This window comes from Danio rerio, chromosome 4 (assembly GCF_052040795.2).
Source record: "Danio rerio strain M-AB ecotype USA chromosome 4, GRCz13ab, whole genome shotgun sequence".
In the NCBI taxonomy this organism is placed as follows: Eukaryota; Metazoa; Chordata; class Actinopteri; order Cypriniformes; family Danionidae; genus Danio; species Danio rerio.
The window spans coordinates 36,895,319-36,923,058 of record NC_141024.2 but is presented as its reverse complement, the minus strand read 5'-3'; the positions used below and the strand labels follow the sequence as shown (position 1 = coordinate 36,923,058).

Sequence of the window (27,740 nt, the reverse complement as noted above, 5' to 3'; positions counted from 1 at the left end):
AATGCCCAATAGCTAATCAGCAATATAGAAAGTAATCACAGTTCATACACGCTCGATAGTGTAGGCGTGGACTTTAGCTGCCACACACACACCTCCGGACGACAAAGCTCCCGCTTCCGCCCGCACCCGCCAGGTTTAGCCTGAACCCGACCGCTCCCGCTTATATGAAGAATTTGTTGTCCCGGTGCCCGACCCGCCCCGTTTTCTGCCTGCCGCGCTCGATCCCGCTAAAGAGCTGGGGAGAACAAAACCAAAAATCACCCAGCTATACAGTCCAGACAGCCAAGCTGTCTGTATAAACACACACACAGCACCAAACACACACACACAGACAAAGTTCTCTCTCTCTCTCTCATACACGCGCGTGTGTACTAACACACACACGCACAAGCACCAAGCAGACACACAAGCAAAGCTCTCTCTCTCTCTTTCTCATTCGCATAGCAATATTCGTGATATTGCTAGACAGCCCGCTCCCGTCCCAAATTAAACCCGTTACCGACCGCTCCCGCGATTTAGTCGGAAATGTATTCCCGCGCCGCAGAAATCTCGCGGACAGCCACGGGAATGCAGACCTCTACCACGGAGCTCCGTAAACAAAGCAGCAGGCGTCGCGTTTTTAACGTGACTTTGCACGCAATAAGAGAATATAGCCAGTTAACCTGATACAGTACACGCGGTTACAAGTAACAAATCACAACTAAATACATTTGCAAGCTAGAGTCAACGAGGCAACAACTTTAATCGCACGTACTTACACTTGAGAGATGGAGGAAGAAACCCATCCTGACGTCCATCAATAAGTTACTCTTTACTGATCCTTCCTTTAACAAACGCTGATGAAGTATTCTTTGTAGCATGTAGTTTCCAGAAGTTTCCAGTAGTTTCCAACTGCTTGGCTATAATGCTGATGTTTCATCTTTGGGTAGACCCTCGATAATATCCATCTGCAGTGTGACTTCAATCGACCAGCATGTTTGTGTGCGTGTGTTTGTGTGCGTGTGTTTGTGGGTGTGTGTGTGTGTCTGGGTTTCTGCGTCAGAGGGCGGGGCCTCAGGTTTGAAATCTCCCGGGTTTGCGCGTGCACATGAATAACTTGGTTTCGATCGTACGTCATGGCGAAACACCTAATGACTCGGTATCAAGGCGACTTGTTTGAAGCACTATGAGTCAACTCTTTTATAGATGAATCAACCGTTTTAAACACTGTACACTAACAGATTTAAGCCTTAGCTGGATACTTCACTTCACTTAGAGCTGTGCTACACACTACATGGAGGGGAATTTTCAAAAACCCATAATATGGGCTCTTAAGAAAGCCAGGATTTCAGAAAATGTGCAGTTTGACCGGGTTTAGGAACCACCGTCAATTTTCACTCACTTTGGGAAGCACTGATCAAGTAAACACTAAAAAGAATACAAAAATGTGGCACAATGCCTGCTCCAAACCTCACACACAAACACATTGTTGACCTGATAGTGTACGGTTCTTCAGAAGAAATGTAAGGAAGAAGTTTCACTGCTCAACTGAAATGCTGAAACTGTACAGTGTTAATATGAGATATAATATCCCGGTTAATGTGAGAACTGCCCCAGTGCACTGACATTTTTAACAGGTTTGGATTAATATCTGAAGACGAAAAGAGAAGAGGAGTAAAGTAGGCTACAAGGTGTCTGTTTTCAAAATTCTAGTGTCTTTCAAAAACCCATTCAGTGTAAAAGCACAAGGCCAGTGATGCTCCACATACTTGAGTGTGTCCAGTGTGTAGTTTGGACACTGCCATTTTTCAGAGAGCAGCTTGACTCCTGAATCTCCTGGATGATTGTAGCTCAGATCCAGCTCTCTCAGGTGTGAGGGGTTTGAAGTCAGAGCTGAAGACAGAAAACCACAGCCTTCCTCTGTCACCATACAGCCAGACAATCTACAAACACAGCAATAGTCCACATCACACAGTTGGACAATCACACATCTCTTTGCGTTGTGAAGATGCTGACTGCTGTTTCTGCTCATGTCAACAGCAGTGATGAACACACACATCCTGATTAGCTCTCCTTATTGATCACATCAGCAAACACACTCACACACTCAACAAGGACTCGACATTATCTGTAGAAGTGTACAGAGCAAAGACATTGTTCATAATACACCACATCAAGCTGTAAAGTCTGCTGTGAGGAGGAAGAAGACACACTTGAGCTCAGAAGATCATCTAGTAATGTAACATGTAATGTTTAAGAAGTAATGTAATGTATTATATTACTGTCTAACGTGTAATTGAATATGAGCTTATTTTCATTAGTTGTATCTATTTTACATTGTGGAATATGTTGTAAATAAACTAAAACAATCACAAACTCATTCTCTTGCTTTCACACATATAGATCGATTATTTTGTTGTGAAACCGGGATTAAAATTGTTACAATGTTTATTGTTGTTCTCTGTGCAGTTCCCTTTCACACGGCAAAGTTTCTAAATGGACCAAAATAGTAAAAAAAAAGGTCACTTGCGAGTAAACTCTCCTTACACTGGTCAGAGTTTCAGAAGTTATTTTTCAGAGTCCCACAGATTCTGCTCAGCTGTCATATGTTCTTATTTTAATTTATGATGATGAGCGCCTCATTTCAGATTTTAAGGGTTGTAAAAATTGATTTATTGAATTAATAATCAACCAATTATGCATTAAAAACTTAAATTATAATAATAAATGAAGCGAGACTGCACTCAGATCATGGAGCAGATCAATGTTGATCTTTCTATTGAGGTATCAGTGAATAAATGAACAAAACAACAGGCCAGTCACAGACAAGCATATCAGACAAGAATGTCAATGTCCATTTTAGATACATGGTGGATTTAGCCATTTTCTGAACAAGCACGCTCAACCAATGGCTTTGCTTCATAGGTGAAACAGCATACAGTATATTGCTGAACTCGATTGAGACCAATGTCCAAGTTCCAGTCTGAATATTAACAAGTCAGAGAAAATTCTTCAGTTAGATAATAAGAGTGACTTTCATATGTTTTTAAGGAACTGCAGAATGCACAAATATCAGAGCAGGTCAAAACCTCACCAGGACCCAAACCACCCCTCAGACTTCACACCTCTACATTTTTGTTTCTTCTTCTGCCAATACACTGAGTTGGGAAAAGGGCTTCCATATTTGTTAATCCAATATTTAACTATCTTTCTGTTGTTGCTGTTGGGTGGAGAATCATTTACCTCAGTGTGTCCAGTTTACAGTGTTCACTCTTCAGTCCATCAGAGAGCTTCTTCACTCCTGAATCCTGCAGGTCATTGTTACTCAGGTCCAGCTCTCTCAGCACACAGTTTGAAGATTGTAGAACTGAAGACAAACTCTCACAGCACTGAACAGTGAGATTACATGTGGCCAATCTGACAAAGAAGAACACAGATTATGTTAACAGAGTGACTTTTAGTCATTCATCAAATGCAAAAAATAAATAAATAAATGAATATAAATATCAATCACACTGCAAAAAAATGCTTTTCTTCCTTAGACTTTTTGTCTTGTTTTTAGTCCAAATATCTAAAGTCTTAAATCAAGAAGAATTTTCTAGACAAACAAAACACATTGTCTTGTTTTCAGAAATAATATGCCAATATTAAGTGAGTTTTTCCTTAAAACAAGCAAAATGATCTCTTGTCAAAAGAAAAAACAAGATTATTTTGCTTATTCCTTTGGCAGATCATTAAAACAGACAGTTGATGTTTTTTTTTTTTTATTCATTTTTCTCAGAATAATTTAGAGAAACTTTTAGAGTTTTTTGTTTTTTTTGTTTGTTTGTTTGTTTTAAATGTAAGATTTAGTTTAAGTGACATCGATATTTAAGAGGTATGTGGTCCACAGTGAGTTTACTCAATTGGCAATGCAGGGCTCTACATGTGGGTATGGGAATCTTTTTATTCCAGAAGGCCAAATTCAGTTAGAATTAAACCTAAAGTATGCTAAAGCAGTTGCAATGATTTAGTAAAAATAGAGCAGATCTCTTAGGTTTAAAAATTTGATAAATTGTGAAAATGACACACATGCACAGTATCATCAGCTCATCGATTATCAAGTCGGACACATGTAGAAATAAAAATTGTACTGGTGGTCCAAAAGCCACTGCAACTGATTCTGTGGTGCTTACTGGAGACGTGAACCATTTCAAATGATTCAGTTCAATTTGATAAACTAGTTTGAATGGTTTACTTGTAAGATCATGTTTAAATGAAATAATTCCATGTGAATCAGCCATTACTAAAACAAAACAAGCAAAAACAAAAACAAAACAAAAAAACTGTTAATCATTCAACTAGAGGTTAAACTCAGACCTTAGTGTGTCCAGTTTACAGTGTTGACTCTTCAGTCCATCAGAGAGAAGCTTCACTCCTGAATCCTGCAGGTCATTGTTACTCAGGTCCAGCTCTCTCAGCACACAGTTTGAGGATTGTAGAATTGAAGACAAACTCTTACAGGACTGAACAGTGAGATTACAGCTCTGTAGCCTGTGTAGAGGACAAACACAATATTTATGCGGTCATCTAGGGCCTCATGTGTTGACAATGCGCACTCACTAAAACTAAGAAATGCACAATTTAGTGTTTTTGTCCATTGGTGACTCTCAGAGGCAATGAAGTGTAGTTGCATTAAACAATAAATTATAAAGTGTAATGACCACCACATGTGAGAAACATTGCAATTAATCAGTAATTGATAAAACATTACACATCACTGCAACGTTCTATTGGAATTTCATATCAATTATGTTATCTAGTAAAAATGTGTGTGCAAATAAAACCTATTGCAATGGCAGCACTGGTCTAGAGCAGGGGTCACCAAACTTGTTCCTGGAGGTTCGGTGTCCTGCAGATTTTAGGTCCAACCCTAATCAAACACACCTGAACAAGCTAATCAAGGTCTTACTAGGTATAAACACCCAGGCAGGTGTGTTGAGACAAGTTGGAGCTAAACCCTGCAGGGCACCAAATCTCCAGAAACGAGATTGTTGACTCCTGGCCTAAAGGGTATTGCCCTTATTAATCTTGTTCAGCATGTCTGTCAGGAATACAAAGTTTCCAGTTGATAAATTCAATGTGAAGCGATAATTATTTTTCCTAATGTAATTACGGTGATCGGCCACACACACATTGCTATATAGGCACTACCTGAAGAAGAATTCATTTACATATGTGAATTAGAAGCATTTACGTTAGATAAATGTGCAGATAATATGTGATGTACAAATATGCATTTAACAATTATGGCCCAGGCAAGGCAGTCTGGATGAGCGTACGATTTTACCTACGAACAATTTTAGCGTACCCAATTCCACTATAGCACAAGTGTTTAGACTGTTGGGGAAACCTAAGCACCCAAAGGAAACCCACGCCAACATGAGGAGAACATGCAGACTCCACACAGAAATGCCAACTGTCCTAGCCGAGGATTGAACCAGTGACCTTCTTGCTGTGAGGTAACAGCGCTATCCACTGTGCCACCATGTCACCCTCTTTTATATTTCTCTATCATTAAAATTACAAACCACTAAATAACAAATCTTTAATTTAAAAAATAAAAATCAGTTTAGTGATGAAATATTTAGCATATGGAAACTATTTGATTTGTACATGTCAGGGTTGGTGAGGGGAAAGGAGCAAGGACTCAAGTGCAGGAAAAATGGGAATTTATTAAATAATAAAAATAAAATAAAATGCAAAATAAACTACCCCGAGGGGAAAAACATTAATAAACCAAATACATACAAAAACAAACTGGACTGGGCAGGCTGGCAAGGATCAGGATTGGAACCACGACAGGACTTCAAATGACGAAATGTGATGAGGAACTGGCACAGGACAGCAAATGTGAGGGGTTTATAAACTGTAGAAAATTAACACACAAACAGGTGAACACAATTAACTAATAATGGGTTAACAAGGAGGGTGGGACAAGACAATAGACGGGAGAGCGCATGACACAGAGAGACAACACAAGCCATGTGTTCAAATGATCTGTGTTTTCCTAAGTGGGCCTTGATGGATAGGATAAACATTAACTAGTAACTGTTACCCAGATTTGGGAAATTATTAATGACTTAAGATATAGATAGAGCATTTATAAGTTTTAAGTGAGAGTCTTTAATGTGTGGTGACAGTTAAGAGATTAAAGCAGAGTAAGGTATGCAAATGATCTGTGTTTTCCTAATTGGGCCTTGATGGATAGGATAAACATTAACTAGTAACTGTTACCCAGATTTGGGAAATTAATAATGATGTAAGAAATTCATAGAGCATTTATAAGTTTTAAGAGAGAGTCCTTAATGTGTGGTAACAGTTAAGAGATTAAAGCAGATTAAAATAGAGAGATGCGCGCTAAGACCTACGATACTGCTTTGTTAAAGGAGATGAACAAAGGGCTGCATGGGTAGGCAAGAAAACCTGTGGTTACCGCTCTAAGGTTAGAGGCTGCTCGGACAGGTCACTCAAGAGGAGTGTAGTGTAGTGTATTTATTTAATTGAAGTGTTTGTGTATTTGCTGCTTCAGATTGTGGCAAAATAGTCCACATTGGTGGGCAGAGAAGACTGCCTTCCTCCTCCTTGAATGAAATGAGGATGGGGGGATGCAGCTCCTGTTACACTGAGTGGAGGAAAGGAGTGAATGAGAAGAGGAAAAGTAACAAGATTAGAGGTGTGAATGTGTTAAAAAGTTTGTTTTCAAAAAAGAGTAGGTTAAAATAATGATTATAGTATATTATAATATAAAAGGAGGGCTGCATATGTGTGGTGTGATTTAAAGAGCAAGAAGAAAAGTGATTGATGCAGTTTAAGAGAAGAGATTATGATAGAAAGAAAGGAGTCTCCTAAATTAAAACTAATGGAACATGTGCATTTGAAAGACACAGAGTAAAAAGCAGAAGAATAAACATTTTTCTGAAATTATCTTTGTGTTTTAAGTTTGAATATGTTAAAAAAGAACAATAGGCAGAGTGGACTCTTTACATAAATTCTTTACATAGCAACTGGTAAAAGACAGTCTGCTCCAGGATGGGGGTAAGGGAGAGATTTATGGTGTCCATGTGTGAACAATAGATTGCCTATTTACAGCACTAGGGAAACAGAGAAAAGGAGAGTTAATGAGAGGAGATCAAACTATAGATAAAATAATGACATAGACTTTAACATAATTGTGGATAGAATATAAGTTATTACTGAATAGATATTCATAGTGAATAGAGATTGTTTCATCTTTCTCAAAGTCAGCTATATCATCTATTTGTAGTAAAGTACAGTGATTCAGATGAAAATCATAGAAGCTAGGTAAATGTTAAAGTATGTGTTAGAGTGAGTTAAAAAATAAATTTTAAAGTTTATGCAGTAAGAAGCTAAATTGATAAGTATGCATTGCACTTCAAAAATGAAAAATGCTTTTAGTAAATAAATAGGTGAATTTAATTAATAATATGAACCCTGAGCTATAGCAGTAATGATTTTGAACAGTTATACCAGATATTGGGCCACCATGTAATACTACTGAATTAAAACAAGTATGGAAAAACATATATGGAAATAAAAAATGCAATACTAAAATACGTGGCAGAGAAAATAAAAGATAAGATAATGACAAATGGTAAACAGAAGAAACATTTAATGCAAGCAGTGAGAAAATAGAAACTGAGTATAGAAAATGTTAGGGAAATTAAAATTCGATGTAAAAATGACTGGTTAGTAGAGAAACACTAGCATAGATGAGGAGAAATGTAAAGTAAAGCATAATATGGAGCTAAAGAAATTAATTAGAATAACAATAAAGAAATAGAAAATTAAACATATTTACATATGATAAAATGATTGTGAATTAGAGAAAATAAACTGTTAAAACCGTAAGGGGAGAAAATAGATTAGAGGAGTCTCCATTTGATGGAAAAAAAAATGGGAAAGAAGGAAAGACTTTTATAGGTCATAAGCTAAATTCCATATATTAATAAGAGGACATAGGGATGGACTTTGGGGGACTGTGGTCTCTGACCTACCAGACATCTCTGAGTGCACTGGCAAATGGAAAAGGTGTTTGAAAAACACAATGGACAAACTGTTGGCTGTGGACATTTGTGAAAGCAGTGAGGCAGGCACTGCATGCCCAGGAATTACTGAGGACTGGAAAGGCTACTTATGTTCAGAGACATTAAAAAGAGGCAAACAAGCTAATGATGAACTGATCAAAGAGAAAAAGCGCTCCACCAGAACTTTACAACAGCTCAATGAAAGAGAGAGGGGGAAGCTGTGGCCCTGGACACCACTGAAAAAACTGCACCAATCTATGAACCAGTTGTCTTCTCAGGGTGTGAGGAGGGGGAGTCTGGCAGTCCATCTCAAAGCAGTCGACCTATAGTCCAAATTGAGTACAATGTGACCACTCAGAGGGCAAAATATGAGCAAAAGTGAAGCTACCCATTCTTGTATCAAATCAGACTCCTGTCAATATGATAAAAAGAAAAGTATCATGTAAACTGTAAGAAAAGTCTAAGATGATAATGTACGATGAAACTTTAAATGTGGAATGTTGAAATGATAACTTATGAAGAATGTTAAATTATTTTCGTTCATTTTCATAGGTTAACTCGTAGAGATTATTGAACATAGGAGGATAAATTATAATGCATGGTGGTGATAAAAAAAGATAATAAAGGACAGTTTTGGATAAATGAAAAAAAATATATAATTTGGGTTAAAAGTTGATGGAGTTAAGTATTTAAGTTAAAACCCAGATAGCAGGCAGTAATCGGCCCGAGCTCGGCTGCCCTCCGGCGCCTCCGGCTCCGACTCGGCATCGGCGAGTGTTATCCGGGCCGAGTGCGGCCCGCAGCTCGCTCGCGCACATGCGGTTGTGATGCGGCTGTAAAGCACTGGCCCGATTCCGGTCAACCATATCCTGGCCGCTTTTGGCAAGGATTTGGCTGATGGCAACCGATTAAGTTCTTATATTATCTAATAATCTGTTAGCTCCACGTTTAATGATAATTTGAGAAAATATTCATGGTACTATAGCAAAAAAAAAAAAAAAAAAAAGAATATTTAGTGTGGATGGTCGCAATGTTTAGACGCAAACAAAACAATATTATTTATAAATAGATTATACATGTCATCTAGAGAAAAACTATGTAAAATTCGCTTATTTTTGAGATAGCACGCTCCTGTGCTGACTGTTTTTTTTTTAAGCAGAAGTTGGTTTCATAATAAACACATGCGTAACTCCTGATCCAAACTCCAATCCAGACGGTGGCGGTAATGCTCCAAAAAGCTGGTTGTCAACCACCATGGCACGAAGATCACAAGAAGAAAAGTTTGTTTTTTCAAAGACTCACGTGGATTCCGGTCAGAAAGGTAAGCTTTTTACTGCGTGTGTTCTGTATAATTAGCGAATTTAGAGCTTAAAACATTTCCACGGTGTTTGGTTGTAACAGCGTTTAGTAATTTAAAACAGTTTGATACGAAATGTAACTTGCTTTAAGAAACACGACTGGAGCTAATGTATGCTAACGCTAACAGTTACAAACACGTCTGAAAGTTCCTGTTCCTTTTACACAATGTTAGATTGTAACGTGTGTAGTAACTGAACACTATTTTAATTATTTTAAAGAAACATGAAACGAATTTGTGTGTATGCTAACTTTGCGTTAAAGAAAGTTTCTGTAGACGAATCCATTAACTAACTTGGCAAAACGTGTTTTTTTCCTGATTTAACATTATAAAGTACCGTGGATGTTGAAAAAAATCATTGTACAGGCGTATACTTATCCAACAGTATTAATTCTGTGATTATGTGTAAATAAAAACTAATCGTTTTGGATTAATAAAATATTATTGTTTATCTTGTTTATGCAGTTAGTCACGAAAAATGATCGAAACTCGACTGTTTACTATTCTCTTTAAATTATCCAAGAGAAATATATTACTATGCACTTTAATTCATATGTGTTAGCCTATGTGAATCAATTATATCTTTTGTTCAAGCTGTAATGGTCAGTTAATGTAAAACTGAACGTCTTAAAGCAGATTTTGATGTTTTTTTTTTTTTTGTTTTTTATGTTATTGACAGTGATAAATTCTGATTTAAATGAATGGGTAACAATATTTGTTGGTTAAGTCTCATTGTTCTTGTTTAACAAAGGTTAGTGAGATCATTTTGCAGCACATCACGACCAAAGAAGTCAATGGCACACTCTTTTGAACGTGAATAGGCATGTTATAGTTGTGTGCTAAAAGTCCATTATAAGCTGTAAACTGCTGATATATTTTCAACATAGATTGAGCTTTTCAGACATTACATTACTAATTGCTTCACAAACAGCTGAAATGGTTTATTGTTATTGGCTATCATCATCAAACATTTTTCACAATGGTAGGTTAATCTTCATGGGTACAGAATAATGCATGTGCTTGACCATCTTACAAATCTATGTCTCAGATTCATAAGGCTGTCACTCTGCATGAATCTCCGAATAAATCTTGTGCAACCTTCTGTGTACTGATTATTTACACTATAGGTATTATATGCATTAATTAACTTTGATAGTATTTCGGGATTTGAACTTTTCTTTACGGGAGGTTAACAACAATGTGATGTTTTATTATAGATGCATATGAGGAAGCTCGACTCAAACATCCATATGCAACTGTGATTTCTGACTGGTAGACAGATGAGGATGATGATCGCCTGTCATACATCTAAAGACAGAACAGGTTTGTTTGCAATTATTTTAAACACATACTGTCAACATTATGTCATTGATCTATTACAACCTGTGAGTTTCTGAGATCTATTACAACCTGGCACTATACTAAAGTGATGTTTTGTTTTGTAAATGTATCTGATTAAAGGACAGTATAGACACATCTATACCATGATGAAGAAAAATTACTTGGAACAAAGAGGCTGGATAAAAGGCAGGTATGAAGATTTCAGAAATCAAGGCAGCACCACAAGTACCATCACCATCAATGACTATGGCAGAAATCTTAAGACCACCATCAAGATGCACAGATACTGTACATTCCAGTACACCAGGCGTGTCCAAACTACGGCCCGCGAGGCTTTTTATAAATATCAATAGAATCTGGCCCGCTATACACAAATGAACGTAATTCAATAAATAACCACCGGGTGTCACTATTACATGCATTCAATTAAGCAGCAGTTCTTGTTATGATCTATAAATCTATCTATCTATCTATCTATCTATCTGTCTGTCTGTCTGTCTGTCTGTCTGTCTGTCTGTCTGTCTGTCTGTCTATCTATCTATCTATCTGTCTGTCTGTCTGTCTGTCTATCTACACACAGTTGAAGTCTGAATTATTAGCCCCTCATTGATTTATTTCTTCTTTTTTAAATATTTCCCAAATGATGTTTAACAGAGCAAGAACATTTTTACAGTATGTCTGATAATATTTTTTCTTTTGGAGAAAGACTTGTTTTATTTCGGCTAGAATAAAAAGCGGTTTAAATTTTTTTTATGAACCATTTTAAGGTCAAAATTATTAGCCCCTTAAGTCTTCAGAACAAACCATTGTTATAAAATAACTTGCCTAATTACCTTAACTTGACTAGTTAACTTGATTAACCTAGTGAAGCCTTTAAATGTCACTTTAAGCTGTATAGAAGTGTCTTAAAAATATCTAGTCAAATATTATTTACTGTCATCATGGCAAAGATAAAATAAAGAAGTTATTAGAAATGAGTTACTAAAACTAATATGTTTAGAAATGTGTGGAAAAAATGTTTAACTCTCCGTTAAACAAATTGGGGAAAAAATAAACAGTGGCTAATAATTTAGGGGGGCTAACAATTCTGACTTCAACTGTATTTATATATATATATATATATATATATATATATATATATATATATATATATACACACACACACACACACACACACACACGTGTCTGTGTGATGTATGTAAAATTCGGCCCACGACAACGTTTGTTTTTTTGCATCTGGCCCTTGGCCCAAAAAGTTTGGACACTCCTGCAGTACACCTATGAACATTTACAGTCTTTGTTCTAGTGAGATCAAGACAGAACTTATTGCATCTCGTGATGTCTTTGTAAGAATTGAAGACATCACTAAATTTGTTAAGGTTTAATGCAGCTAGAAAGTAAAGATCAACTAGAGAATATCAGCAGTGTCTAACCCACTGTTGTATTTACAGAAGTTGTATGAGAATAAGCTACAGGTTGATTTATACTAATCTGTTATTTTTCTTTTTTAGCACGATTGACTGAAGTTTTAAAATCATGCAACGTCATAAAGCAGCAGCTGGGCCTGATTCTCACAAAACCAAAACAGACGTGATGAAATTCCAGATGTAAACACATTTGACCTTCCTTTGGCCAATTTGATTTGGAAAAGCTTGAAAATCAACTAAAGGAGCAGCCCGAACAAATGAAGAAACTGGTAAGTTTAAGCTCTTGCTAATTTCAAAGTGTTTTAAGTTTATTTGTTTTTTTTGATAGTTTTTTTGCTTCGTAGGTAGCCTACTTTTTTCCTAATTTTTTCTTTTTTTTTACATTAGTACTTGTTCACTACTAATTATCTGTTTATCTTTTAATCACAGATGGAGTGAGGACAAATGTCCATACCACGCCACTGATAAAGAAGTGGAAAAATGCATTACAAGGTAGCTACAACTTGCCCCTGACAGGGATGGAGGAAGAAAGAAGAGAAAGCTAATGTGTCAAATGTCTACATCACTATTTTGTTTTATTTTTTTAAACAACATTTTAAGTGTATTAGGATGTTCCCTGATACTTGAACAATTTGTTTCTTTCATTTGCATTTATATATATATATATATATATATATATATATATATATATATATATATATATATATATATATATATATATATATATGTATATATATATATATATATGTATATATATATATATGTGTGTGTGTGTGTGTGTGTGTGTGTATATATGTATGGTATGTATGTATGTGTGTGCGCCAAATTCTGAAGAAAGAAACATCTTGATACATTTTTAATAAACGTAATACAAATAAAATTATAAATATAAAATTGCACAAGACGTGTGTATATATGAAATGTATATGTTTGTGCAATTGATTTTGTTCAAGTTTATTTAAAAAAAAAGTTTGACTTTATACTTCTGCAATTATTTATATATATATATTTGTTTGTTTATTATTATTTTAATGTTTTATTAAAAATGTTTCAAGATGTTTCTTCAGAATTCTGCAGTACTTTTTACAAGTTTGACTTAGATATTTTACGGATTGTCATTGGTATTTTTAAGATGTTTCTTGCTATATCTTAAATTGGTTTCTATATTTAGGTTTATATAAAATTTAGCTGTTTTTTTACAATTTTTTTATTCAAAAAAATAAAATATATATTTTCAAAACAAATAAAATATATATTTTGTTTAAATCTTTCTGTGTCTTTATTGTGTTGTTTTATTGTTTTTATATTGATATTCTTGTGCACTACAAAATTATTTATAAAATTTTAGTACTATTTTTTTCATGCAATCAATAAACGTTTAACATTTATTTATTTTGTCATTTGTCTGATTATTTTCGTTACAGAATATGTATGCAGTTTGCACTTTATTCAAAGGTTAAATGCAGTGCTTACACTTTGTGTTTACATTATAGCCGGTGTTTGCTGTTATATAAATTCAAATGGTTGTAATACCATATATCAAGTACCAATGTAATACCAAAAGGTTTTATAAGGTGTATAAATACGGAGTCGCGCCAGCTCCGGGCCGCAGCGCACATTACCCTCGCGCCGATTCCGGCGCGGATGCGCAGCGTCGGCTCGCTTACGGCCGCCGCATCTGGCCCGCTTGATTCGGGCCGGAATCGGGCAGTGAGTCCACAGGCATCCGGCCCGAGTCCGGCAGCCGAAGTTGGGCCGAGGGGTTAGTCTCCGGCAGGCGACAATCTAGCCGGAACTGGCCCGAGTGTATTTTGCTATCTGGGAATTAGGAAAAACTTATTTTGAGTAAACTAAACCAAGATTTGGGAGAAAAATTATGTCAGAGATTAAAACAGAAAAGTGATTTAAAGAAGAGATAGAAACACAAAAAAGTAAAATGAACTCACAATACTAAATAGGTCAAAAAGTAACAATTCTAAATATACTAAAAAATATTTGAAAGAGAAAAGTGTTTAAAAACAGAAAATAGGTTGTTTTACATATGTGAAGGAAAAATTAAAAGCAAAAAAGACTAAAGACAAAAAGGACTAAAGATGAATAATCAGATCAGATAGAGAGGAACCTATAAAGAAATCCAGTGATTTTTCAGTCAACTTGTAGAAAATTACAACAAAAAATGTATGTACAAACAGTGTGATGTGAAAGTAGGAAGGAATTGGAGCTGCAAATGCTGAAAAGTGAAAAATGGTAATAATATAAAATGCAAAAAAAGAAATTATTTAGGCAAATGTCAAATTTTAATAATGATTAACGTTCAGGACATAAAGGTAGACTAAATTAACCAGCATTGGGAGGATTAATTAAAATTAAACCAGATGCAGGTCTGCTATGCTGGAATAGGCATAATTGAAACTTTTGAGAACATAGCAATAAGAGATACACTTAGATATGTTATGGCATTTCTAATTAAAGGTAATTTCAATTCGATTGTGATTGTGTAGGTGACTAATAAAATGGATTTTATTTTAATTTGATTAAAATTTAATTTTTGATGATGGCATTAGTCAAAACAGGCAAAATTAGATGTTGTAAAGTTTATGACTTAAGAACAATCAGTGATAGAGAATTTCTCAGCAGAGGTTCATAACACACACTGTATTTAAATGTTTTCCTTTGGAGGTCAAATATTTTAAAGTAATTGATTTCTGTTCAGGTAATTATCAGAGGAGGGTAGACACTTGGTTACACTTAAAGTAAATAGGCTGATTTACATAGTTACATACATTAGAATGCATAAAAGGTTTTAGAATATTTCATGATGATATTGTAATGTGTAGGATTTAATTATCTGCAGGTACATCTAGCTCAAGCTAAGTAAAAGACAGAAATAAAACTTTTTAGGGATGACGGGTTTAGTGTTAACAAGATTCTGTATCTATTCTAAATGCAATAATAACTGATAAGATGATAAATAAGAAAATTGATTTTTCATTAAAGAAAATAGGGTAGCAGGTCTAACAATAGTATAGAGTCACAACCTTAATTATTATAGTACAAATAAACAACATACTAGTCTTTATGAACATGTGTAGCATCAAAGGGAAGCAAAAAAAGATAGGTATGATTTTTGTAATAGGAAGTACAGATTGTTGATACAACAGCATTTCTAGATATTGTCATTGGTGATGTACATGGATTGAATCAAGAGTGAAATGATAAGGAAAATTAAGCAGCAAGCAAAATGATTTGAAAAAATGATCTCCTTTTTGAATGCAGTGATTAGTGAATCGTTGTACACATGTGGCATTTGTGCAAAGTAGAATGTGAGTAAAAGATCAGCAATAGGCCTAAGGCGATATTCAAGAACTTGATTGTGGATGTTGTGAAATAATGAAACTAACTTAGGGCAAGAGATACAAACTTTTGGGCATGACAGTTTTGGTAGATGAGTGAAGGTAATTCCATCAGCAGAGCAGGGAAGAAGAAACAGTTACTATATTTATGACAAGAGAAGTAAGTCTCATATTTGGAATACCTTCAGAAATAAGTTTAATGTGTCTGCATTTAAAAATAAATTAGAGTAATTAAAGTTAATTAAAGTAAATAAAGGTAATTAAGTAGATAAATAAGTGGATATGTGATTCAGTGAATAGATAAGTAAATGAATTGATAAAGTATTGGAAATAAAGAAAATTGAGAAATTACACATAATTGTAAGGAATGATTGAAAGAGCTAAAGATGATTCATCAAGGCCTAGTTTAACAAGATGTGTTAAAATAATATACCTTTTGCATTAATAAGTGATTGCATGAAAACTGACAGAAACAAGCAACTAACATTGCATGAAATACTATTGGGTCGACCCTTGCATGTAATCTCGTATTTAACCTTGTGGAATGTTTGGAGAACATTTCTAATGCATTGGAAAGAAGTTTGGTCTTTTATGAGGAAACTAACTGCCATGTGCAAAGCAATATCTGTACAGGAAACCAGAAAGGACCAGAAGCAGGAGATTAATCCGGTGATCGAGTATATCTGAGGTTTTCTGGAGAAAGTGGAGTGAAATCAGGAGAAATGGACCTTATGCCAAGGTTACCAAAGGGGATGCCATCAACTGGATACCATCTGGACCACAGCACAAGACAGCCAAAGAAAAAAGCTCCAGCAAGAGAAAGCTAACGGGAAACAGAGGAGGCAGAAAATCTTGAAGCTCAACGAAGTGCAAAGTGTGGCAGAAGGAGTTTATCGGAACAGTTAAAAGAGTAATTCTGATAGTATACCTGAGTGAGATATACAGCAGATGCCACAAGGTCAAGTGATGATAATCACCACAACTTCAGGTTATAGACTCTCAACATAAAGTCTTTAGCAACACTTTTTAAGGCTAGAACGAAACAAAGAATGCTCGCAAATATGTGCCAGATTTAGGGTCAAAAAGATGAACTAGTGCTAAAATTTTTTTATAGTTTAGATAAAGAAGAGGATGATGAAGAGTATCCATGCCTTGGGTGTTAAGTGCTAGTAAACCTCTACCCCAAAACGGCGGCTCTCTATGATACGCAAAGTATCTGGGCTGAAGATCAACATACTCTACTGATTATGTTTTGTGGGTGTTAGATTAGAATATTATGTTGTGACCATATCTTGGGAGATTGTGTATGTTTATTTTTATTTTAGTGTTTTAGTTTTATTCTTTACTGTGTGTTAAATAACCATGACCCCCAGAAGCAAATGTATAACTACCTATATGCTTAAAATACTACTTTTTATGATATCAACAAAATAGAATCAAGTCTTTTACTGTGTCCTCGTCAATAGTGGGCACAGAGGTTTGGCGTGATTCTATTCCAAAGTGCAATTACATGATTTGGTCATTTGTAATAATACTGTGACATATATTTGTCATTAGGTAGTATGGCTAAGGGCTAGATCATGGAGTTGCACTATGGGCCAAAAGCAAGAAGATTAAGACTTGAAGTCTTAAGAGGAGGGATTATATGAAGTGGATTTTATACTCTTTAAAGTGTGAAGTTAATCTATATATTCAAATTATATGTGTATAATCTGCTTGTAGATTTGCCTACCATTAAAACAATTAAAGTGTTATGTAAGGGGAAAGGGCCTGAGGAAACCACTAAGGGTCACGAGAAGTGGATGAGAAGAGAGCGGGAGAAAGCCTGAGTAAGCAACCAAGGTGTCTGAGGAAATGGATAAGAATAGAGCAACACATGTGTAAACAGAGACGTATAGATGGATAAGATATATAGTTACCAGGTTTGGGTCAGGGGTTAAGCTAGGTGGAATTTGTGTGACATATGTAGAAATAAGGGAAAAAACAGATGACAGAGGTGGAATTTGGGGTCAAGGGTTAAACTAGGAGGGATCTTGTGTAACATATGGAGAACAAAGAAAAAAACTGGTGTAGAAGACTATTTAAACAGGCTAGAATTTGAGTGAGACAGAATTTTTCAGACAGAGATGCTACTGGGGGTCTCCTGAAAGTTCTCCTTTGTTGTCGACAATAAAGTATATTCTTCTGATATTCATAACCTCCAGACTGAGTTTGATTGAGTAAGAGAAAAACCAAGAAAACCACGACACCGGCAGGGCAAGATGTCTGGGTGGTGCCGGCAGGGCAAGGAGCCGGACTGGGACCGGCACTGAGCTGCGCTCAGGGGCTGGAGCCGACACTGGAAGGCGCTCAGGGGCTGGAGCCGACACTGGAGGGCGCTCAGGGGCTGGAGCCGACACTGGAGGGCGCTCAGGGGCTGGAGCCGACACTGGAGGGCGCTCTGGGGCTTGAGCCAACACTGGAGGGCGCTCTGGGGTTGGAGCCGACACTGGAGGGCACTTTGGGGCTGGAGCCAACACTGGAGGGCGCTCTGGTGCTGGAGCCGACACTGGAGGAGCTGGGGCCGACACTGGAGGGCGCTCTGGGGCTAGAGCAACCCTCGCAGAAGAGGCCTTTCTCTTCCGCCTCTGCTTTTGGGTGCGGGTTAACCCTTGGGGGCTGGACATGGACCAGGAGATGGTGCTGGTGGTGAGAGGGGTCCATTCCCCCTCCAGGATCTCCCTCCCCTTCCTCAGACAGGAATAGTCCACCACCTCCCAATATGTCCATGTCCCGATATCACCCAGCTCCTCCCAATCGAATGGCTCATCCAATCCAGCCAGAAAGATGTGGATGAGGGTGGTCTCACTGAACCCAAGCCCCCGGACTGCCTCGAGAAGATCTTCTGCGTAGATGCCGAAGGGGCAATGGTTCTGCCGGTGAGACAGTCCTCTGGCTGGGGGTTGGTCGATGGGTCCTTCTTGCTGGGAGCAAGCTGGGCGCAGAAATAGTCCCATTTCCGCTGAATCCTCTTATGGCCAGTTCGTACTGTCAGGGTTGGTGAGGGGAAAGGAGCGAGGACTCAAGTGCAGGAAAAATGGGAATTTATTAAATAATAAAAATAAAATAAAATGCAAAATAAACTACCCCGAGGGGAAAAACATTAATAAACCAAATACATACAAAAACAAACTGGACTGGGCAGGCTGGCAAGGATCAGGATTGGAAACACGACAGGACTTCAAATGACGAAATGTGATGAGGAACTGGCACAGGACAGCAAATGTGAGGGGTTTATAAACTGTAGAAAATTAACACACAAACAGGTGAACACAATTAACTAATAATGGGTTAACAAGGAGGGTGGGACAAGACAATAGACGGGAGAGCGCATGACACAGAGAGAAAACACAAGCCATGCGCTCACATAAAACAGGACAAGAACATGCAGCCAATGAGAGAACTCATTAACCGCATGCTCATGACAACAAAAACACAACACTGAAGCACACGACAAAAGCACGTGACCACAATGTAAACACATAGCCACGTGCTTTAACAGACGCAAGACACGAGCACACGATGAATAAAAACACTCACCGTGCGCTCACACATGCAGCGTGCATGCTTCATCCCAGCACCGACCAGAACCGAAACCAACTAGACTGAGATGCTGGGAATGAAACACCACGCAGAACAAGAATTTACACGACCAGAGTGGCAGAACCCTGACAGTACATGCCTTTAATAGTCAGTGTAAGCAACATCTTGTGCACTTTTAATATAGCGCAGTTCACCAGTAGGCTAACATTAATTCAGTTTTTAATATTCCTGCAAAACCACATAATATCTTTTGCTGCTACTGAATATAAGATCAGTGTACCAAACTTTTAAGGCCATCAGTTGCTCAGGAGTATTGAAATAAATACAAATGCCGGAGACAGAGTCTGGAGACGGCCACTGTTCCTGAGCAAAACATAGCAGATGAGCATCTTTATTTTCATGGTTAATTCAATTATTAGTTTTTAAGTATAGTTTAATTTTGCATGTTTTAATTTTTTATGTTTAATAATACATACATTTTAATGCACTTTGCACAAATGATACAGATGTATTGTAATTTCCTTGAGTCAGCATTATAGAAAATGCATTAAGACGTTCCATTCTGCATAGAAATTAGGTAGTTTAGAATAGTTTAGTCAGTATCCTTTAAATAAATTAACGAGAGAGAGAGAGAGAGATAAGATGCAGTTAGATACGGGGGTTGCTGCCCAACACAGTAACACTAGGTAAACCAGTAACTAATGTTAGCATCACCCATACTCCTGTCTCCATTTATCAGTCCACCACCACACAGTAACGGCACAAAACAGCAGCCTCCAGTCCATCAGCTCAAAAGATTGCCGCCTGCATTCTGCCAGTGCACAAAATGGCCACAAGCAGCCTTCGAGCTCACAAAATGGTAAGAGCCAATTGTTCAGAAGATGGTTTCCTGTTCCAAGTATAGTCTTGCCATAGTTCCTGTCATTATTTCTGTTCCTGATATAGCATCATCTGAGTGTCAAAAATGGCTATCACCACCTGAGTTGCCAGAGCTGCTGCCAGCCAGATTTCTCTGAATTCCCCAAAAGGGGGGGGGGGGGATGGGGCACCAGATCTCTTCGAATTCCCCAAATGGTGCGCACCAGATTTTCCTGAGTCCCCAAAATGGCCAGAATCACCTCCTGAGCCCCATGATTGACCAGAGCCTACACCTGAGTCCCACGAATGGCCAGAGCTGCCATCCTAGTCCCAAGAATGGCTGTCAGAGCTGTGTGTGACTTTCCAGTGCCACCAGAGCCGTGTGACTTCCAAGTACCGCCAGAGCTATGTGACCCTCCGGTGCTTACTGAACCAAAGCCCCCTGACCCTCTGGCAATATATGAACTGCAAGTGCCTCCTGAACCTTAGCCTCCAGACCCATTGGGGTGGTTTGAACTGCCAGTGTCTCCAGAACTTAGCCTCCAGACCGACTGGGGTGGTTTGAACTGCCATTGTCTCTAGAACTTAGCCTCCTGACCCACTGGGGTTATCAGAACTGCCAGTGTCTCCTGAACCTAAGCCTCCTAACCCACTGTGGTTATCTGAATTGCCAGTGCCTCTTGAACCTGAGCCTCTAGACCTACTGGGGTGGTCTAAACTGCCAGTGTCTCCTAAACCTAAGCCTCTTGACCTACTGGAGTTATTTGAATTGCCAGTGCCTAAACCTCCTGACCCACTGGGGCTGACTCTATCAATGCCTTCTGAACCTGAACCCCCAGACCTACCACAGCTTTATGCTTCTGTTTTTCCGCAACTCCACCCTCCACGCCCTCTGCAACTCGACCCTTCAGGCCCTCTGCTGCTCCAAGCTCCAGGCCCTCTGCAGCTCTACGCTCCTGGCCCTCCGGGGCTCCAGGCTCTTGGCAGCTCCAGGCCCTCCACAGCTCCATGCTCCAGGCCCTCCGCAGCTCCATGCTCTCCACAGCTGTATGGACCTGGACATACATTCTGCCCCCTGTTCCGCCTCTGCTCCACCTTCCTTCTGGACTGCATTGGAAGGGTCTGGAAGCCACTCTCTGTGGGGGCTCTGTTACAGTCACCTGCAATCTAGCTACTGCAGATCGCTGAAGAACTACAAATCTGCCACCCTCATGCATCTCTCACACACACACCTGTTCCACTCTGCATGTACCTGTTTGACTGTGTTGACCGTTGCCTGTCTGACCATTCTCATAATAAACTGCATTTGGATCAGCACCACTTAAAATGTAACTTTTTCCTTTTTCTTGCTTTTGCTAAAGTGATCTCAATAACATAATGAAAGTGTTGTGCTCATGCATGTGCACTTAATTTCAGAGATGCGAAGTAACAAAGAGCAATATTTTGTTACTGTACAACTAGATTTTTATGATATCAGTAATTTACTATAATATTTGATTTTCTGACAACTTTTAACTTTTAGTAATTACATTTTTACACAAATATCTGTACTTCCTATGTTACTTCTTTCTGCTTGCTTTGTGGTCCCATTAACATATTGACATTTATAATTTACACAATGTTTTTGGAAGACAGGAAAAGATGTTTTTTTTTTTTAAAGTTTAAACTATTAAAATGGAAAAATTAGAAGATTGCCTCCGCTAGCGGCACCAGAAGCCCATCCCCAACTCCATACTTGGCCCGCTGCCCCCCATTCCAACTAAAGTACAGGGTCGCTACAGGAAGCACAGGCCCAAATTCATAATCTTCCTCCCCACCTCTTCCAAGTTCCCATGAGCAGTGTGAGCTCCACTCCCAGCTCAAACCCCAGCTCCTCTAATTTCTCCTCTTCTTCCCCAGGTTTTTAAGGCCCCGACGCAAGTTCCAGCGTGAGTCCGCCTCCGCTGACGTCACTAAGGCCGGTAGCCCTTCCTCTCTTCTCTTTTCCTTCCACCTGTGATCCTAGGGCCAGCAGTAGCGCGAGCATGCCTCCGCAAACAGCTCTAGCCTCCAACTTCCTTGCAGGCCCCGATGCAAGTTCCAGCATGAGGCCGTCTCTGCTGACGTCACTAACGCCGGCAGCCCCTCTTCTCTTTTCCTTCCACCTGTGATCCTAGGGCCAGCAGTAGTGTGAGCATGCCTCTGCAAACGGCTCCAGCCTCCAACTTTCCACAGCCACTTTCTCACAAGTCTTTTACTCTGTCCACAGCCACACCTTTTACCCGTTCCACCCAACACCCTCGCCCTGGATCCTCCCCCTGTCTCCAACACCATCAGAAGCCAAATCCTGTCATGTTCAGTTGTTGATTTTTTTTCTCTCCTCTCACCCATTCCACCCTCATCGGCAGACCGCCAGATAGATTGCGGTCAATTTTCAGCCAAAAACCAAATCACTGATTCTTTCTCTCGTTTTGCCTTCCTGAAATTCAGACATTTGGCACCAGAAGCGGATCAGTTTCCAGTCCAAGTCCCTCCTTATTCAGAACTGATATTCCCATAGATCATCCTTTAAAAAACCTGCTTGGAGCCTCCCTCGACTTTATCCTTCAAGCAGTGGCGCCTGGAACCCTGCAGTCATATTTAACAGCATGGAAAAGCTTTAAAACATTCCACGCATGTTATAATATACTGTTTCCCGATTTTCCCTTCTTACCATCTCATCTTACATATCCTACCTCACTATTATCAAAGAACTCCAGATCAATTCCATCAAAGGCTATTTGAGTGGAATTCAATTTTTCCACTAACTAATTCATGGTTTCCCTGCACCTCACATAGCTAAGTCTCAAACAGCTCTTCTCTTAAAAGGCATACAAAGAACCATCCCCACACGTCAAGACACACGACAAGCCACAACACTGAAAACACTCACTAAATGCATATCCACTCTTCGCAAATGATACAAATCAATCCACACAGCATGTACACTCGATGCCATGTTTATTTTAGCCTTCTTCTTTAAGACTTTTAAGGTGTTAAGAACTCACCATTACATCTGGGTTCAACCCAAACTTTCATCCCACCATTTCCGATCTAGTAACACTGGATAACGAAACCATTTCTTTCCTCATTAAACAACCAAAACTGATCAAGTAAAACAAGGCCATTACATCTACATTTTCAACCTTCAATCACATTTTTGTCCATACCAAACATTGCTAGCATTTTCACAAATCCGGAAATCACAGACGATAACAATCGCCCAGTCACTCGTTTTTGGTTCCAAAAGCATGTTAAATGAGTTCTAATTAAGTCTGGCTTCCCAGCCAACAATTTCTCCAGCCAGTCCTTCAGAATAGGCGCAGCTACCACCGCAGCACCAAATGGTCTATCAGAGCAGCAGATTCGAACACTCGGACGCTGTTCCTCACAGGCCTTTAAGTGCTACATTCGATCTTACCGCTCTCACATTAGAAGAGCCCATCAAACCCTTATTCAAAAACCCCTCTAAGATAAATTTTACATCCACTACAGCCCATCCCACCACATCTCACAACACATTCCGTCATTGACAATTCAGAAGGCACTTCATTCAAAACACACTTTGCATACTATAATTTAATACTGCTAGTACAGTGTTCGCTCCCACTGGAGTTGCATAATTTATTACGCACACATTATTATTATTATTATTATTATTATGCACCACTGCTAGTGCAGTGACCGCTCCTGAGGGAGATGCACACTTTATTACACTCTACTGCAAGTGCAGTGATCACTCCTACCGGAGACATACACCTTACTATGCACCATTGCTAACACAGTGACCGTTCCTAGGGGAGACACACACATTATTATTATGCACTACTGCAATCGCAGTGACAGTTCACACGGGAGGCGTACACCTTATTTTGCACCACTGCTAGTGCAGTGACTGGTCCTACAGGGGACGTACACCCTATTTTGCACCACTGCTAGTGCACTGACTGCTCCTACAGGAGACGTACACCTTATTTTGCACCACTGCTAGTGCACTGACCGCTCCTACAGGAGACGTACACCTTTTTTTGCACTACTGCTAGTGAGGGACCGCTCCTACAGGAGACGTACACCTTATTTTGCACCACTGCTAGTGCAGTGACCGCTCCTACAGGGGACGTACACCTTATTTTGCACCACTGCTAGTGCAGTGACCGCTCCTACATGAAACGTACACCTTATTTTGCACCAATGCTAGTGCAGTGACCGCTCCTACAGGAGACGCACAACTTATTTTGCACCACTGCTAGCACAATGACCGCTCCTACAGGGGACGTACACCTTATTTTGCACCACTGCTAGTGCAGTGACCGCTCCTACATGAAACGTACACCTTATTTTGCACCAATGCTAGTGCAGTGACCGCTCCTACAGGAGACGCACAACTTATTTTGCACCACTGCTAGCGCAGTGACCGCTCCTACAGGAGACGTACACCTTATTTTGTACCACTGCAAGACCAGGGACAGCTACTACGGGGGACATACACGCTATTATTATGCCCCACTGCAAGAGTAGTGTAGTGAAGTCTGGATGGATGGCATAACAGTAGCAAAACGTATGCGTTTTCAAACTAAAATGCATTAGTGTAAACCGGGCCTTAGAAAGGTTTATAACCACTTGAGGTTGAGTAAATGAGTAAATTTACATTTTTGGGTAAACTATCACTTAAACAACCACTGCCAATACATTCATTTGAATGTTTTTAAAAACAATCAGAAATATCAAAATATAAACAATTATTCACTGTATTTTGAAGTGCCAACAATATTTAATATTGTGGGTGTTCATTAACATGATATATTGTGTTATTTATTATCAGCAAATGTTTAATTTGTTAAATGAAAGGACTTTGACTTACAGAGCTCTTTTGGAGTTTTTGATGATTGCTGATAGTCTGATGAGACACTCGTCTGATCTCTGGAATTTCCAAAGCTCAAACTCCTCCAGCTCCTCCTCTGAGGTCAACAACACAAAGACCAGAGCAGACCACTGGGCAGGTGAAAGGCGAGCAGATGACAGACTTCCTCTACTGAGGTGAGACTGAATCTCTTTCAGCAGAGTTTGATCATTCAGTTCACTCAGACAGTAGAACAGATTGATGGATCTCTCTGGAGACAGATTCCCTTCAAGTTTCTGCTTGATGTAGGCAATTATTCCCTCTTTGCTCTGGTCTCTGTCATCCTGCTGTGTCAACAGGCCTCGTAAGAGTTGTCGATTAGACTGAAGGGACAGACCGAGAAGAAATCGAAGGTAAAGGTCCAGATGTCCATTCTCACTTTCCAGAGCCTTGTCCACTGCAGTCTTCAGCAAGTTAATCATGGACTCATTTCTGCTTTTTTCAGCTTGTTTCTTGTTGTTATCTAGAATCAGATGTTGATAAAGGGCTGCAATAAACTCCTGAATGCTCAAGTGAAGAAAGCAGTACATGGTACCAAGAATGATTCCCGTCTCCTTTTTAAAGATCTGGGTACACATGCCCGAGTACACCGATGCCTTATAGACGTCAATGCCACAGTCGTTCAGATCGCTCTCATAGAAGATCACATTGTTTCTTTCCAGCTGCTGGAAGGCCAGTTTCCCCTGTGAAAGGATGAGCTTTGGATCCCAGGAGACATCAGCTGTGTTTTCTCCATCATACTTTCTTCTGCTCTGCTGGATCTGAAAGCGGAGAAAGTGTGTGTACATCTGTGTCAGAGTCTTGGGAGATTCCTGCAGTGTTTCAGCATGAGCCCTGTGTTTCAGGTTCAGTATGTTCTGGAGAACAGTGGCTGAAATCCAGCAGAAGACTGGGATGTGGCACATAATAAAGAGACTCTTTGACTGTTTAATGTGATCAATGATTTCTCTGGCCTGATTCTGATCTGTGAGTCTCTTTCTGAAGTACTCCTCCTTTTGGGCATCATTGAATCCTCGTATCTCTGTCAGCCGGTCGATACAGTCAGCAGGAATCTTACTGGCAGCTGCTGGTCTGCTGGTGATCCAGATGAGAGCAGAAGGAAGCAGATTTCCCTTGATGAGGTTCGTCAGGAGAACATCCAGAGAGACTGCTGAAGATACATCACAACACATCTCATTACCAGCAAAGTTCGGAGGAAGACGACATTCATCCAATCCATCAAGGATGAACAAGACTTTGAATTGTGTGCTTCTTGTAAGGTTCAGTCCTTTAGTCTCTGGGAAAAGCTGAGTTATGAGGTCTTTTAAACTTTGTCTTTCTTTCTCCTTTAAGTTCATCTCTCTGAATGGAAGAGGAAATATGAAGCTGATGTCTTGATTTTCTTTTCCTTCAGCCCAATCCAGAACAAACTTTTGCACAGAGACTGATTTCCCGATGCCAGCAACTCCTTTTGTCAGGACAGTTCTGATCTGTTCATCTTGTTCAGCTTTAAACAAATGTTTGAATTCAACCTGTGTCTCTAGTGACTGATGACGTCTGGAAACAGCTTCAATCTGTCTGATCTCATGTTCAGTGTTGACCTGTTCACTCGCACCCTGAGTGATATAGAGATCTGTGTAGATGTTATTCAGAAGTGTGGAGTCTCCTTGCTGAGCAATTCCTTCAAACACACTTTGATATTTCTTCTTCAGGCTACATTTAAGCTGATTAATGAAGAGCAGCTCATCTAAACACAGGAGCAAAGAAAGAGAGAGATTTAGTCTTGACTTTTCCACCTTATATATTTACATATTTGTAAGTGTCAGTCTGACACATGGCCACGAGACTCTTACCCTGGAGAGTATCAGCAGCATGATCTTGCTTCATCTCTCTCAGGAAGAAGAGTGTGAGATCAAGAGCTGCTTCTGTGATTCTGCTTCTGTTCTCATTATAGTCCTTTACAAACTCTTGTCTGTTTTCTTCTTGTAAGATTTGTTTAAACTTTTCCAGTTCATTCTTCAGAAATCTGAACATTTTGCTCTCAAGATTCTATGAGTGAAGAAAACATTAATTCACACACAGTTGTACATCCTCAAACTACTCAAAAATTGTACATTTATTATAAAACATTACACTATGTTTGTTGAACCCTTGAACTCTGATTAACTGGCAAATATTCAAAGGTTATTTTCAGATGAACACACAACAAAAGTACATCCAGACAGGTTTCAAGCAGATTACACTTCCATATCACTAAGCTGAATGATTTCAGATATTTCACAGATAACAGCCAAAAATCACATCAAAACACAACAGAAGGCTTTGGGTAAGATGTGTGAGAAGCTTTCTTACACACCGGAGCAGTTTGAGGACAAAAAGCTAACATGGTGAGATGGAATAATAGACTCTAAATTAATGAACTGGCGCCAATTATGCCTAATTCTTAAAAGTAAATGTCAAGAAAAATGAAATGTGTTTCAGAAGCAGGATCTTTTTCAATTACCATTTTGTCTGTAATAATAGGAATTTTCATTATGATTCAAAATCAGTTTTTCCCACCTGGAAGATCGACTGGAGATTGTCTGTGAAACTCTTGTGGTTCCTGTGAGTCTCCTGTCCTGAATCTGGTAACTCATCTTCATCACTGTAAACAGATAAAACTAGTGTAATAATACATTTAGAGGCAAACACATACAGATATATCTTACAAACACTGAAAATAATAAATGTTCTGTAGTGCTCATAATAAGGCAAAGTGGACAGATTTGTTACTTGTGTAATTTGTTACATATTTAAAAAAAAAAAACAGAAAACTTTTTTAGATGGAAATATTTTAGAAAGAAGAAAGTTCTTTTCCAA

The 27,740-nt window shown here is 38.8% G+C and overlaps 2 protein-coding genes and 1 long non-coding RNA gene across 6 annotated transcripts in view; 2 read left to right on the top strand and 1 right to left on the bottom strand.

Annotated features, from left to right (window-relative positions):
* The window catches only part of LOC148680292 (uncharacterized), a 790,608-nt gene that overhangs the window by 363,913 nt on the left and 398,955 nt on the right, over nt 1–27,740 (top strand). The gene's annotated exons all lie outside the window — the stretch shown is intronic.
* Nucleotides 1–27,740, top strand: part of LOC141381693 (uncharacterized) — an 835,171-nt gene that overhangs the window by 778,218 nt on the left and 29,213 nt on the right. The gene's annotated exons all lie outside the window — the stretch shown is intronic.
* Nucleotides 1–27,740, bottom strand: part of si:dkey-165e24.1 — a 56,450-nt gene that overhangs the window by 6,970 nt on the left and 21,740 nt on the right. For 2 of the 4 annotated variants that reach the window (XM_087245699.1, XM_087245700.1), the window contains exons 5-10: nt 27,441–27,525; nt 26,735–26,930; nt 24,864–26,628; nt 4,339–4,512; nt 3,223–3,396; nt 1,749–1,922 (exon numbers count right to left, since the gene is read on the bottom strand). In XM_087245699.1, the coding sequence (XP_087101825.1) occupies nt 1,749–1,922; nt 3,223–3,396; nt 4,339–4,512; nt 24,864–26,628; nt 26,735–26,930; nt 27,441–27,525 (2,568 nt within the window). The remainder of the gene's footprint in view (nt 1–1,748; nt 1,923–3,222; nt 3,397–4,338; nt 4,513–24,863; nt 26,629–26,734; nt 26,931–27,440; nt 27,526–27,740) is intronic. The other 2 variants (XM_088649643.1, NM_001444692.1) reach the window with 1 other exon arrangement.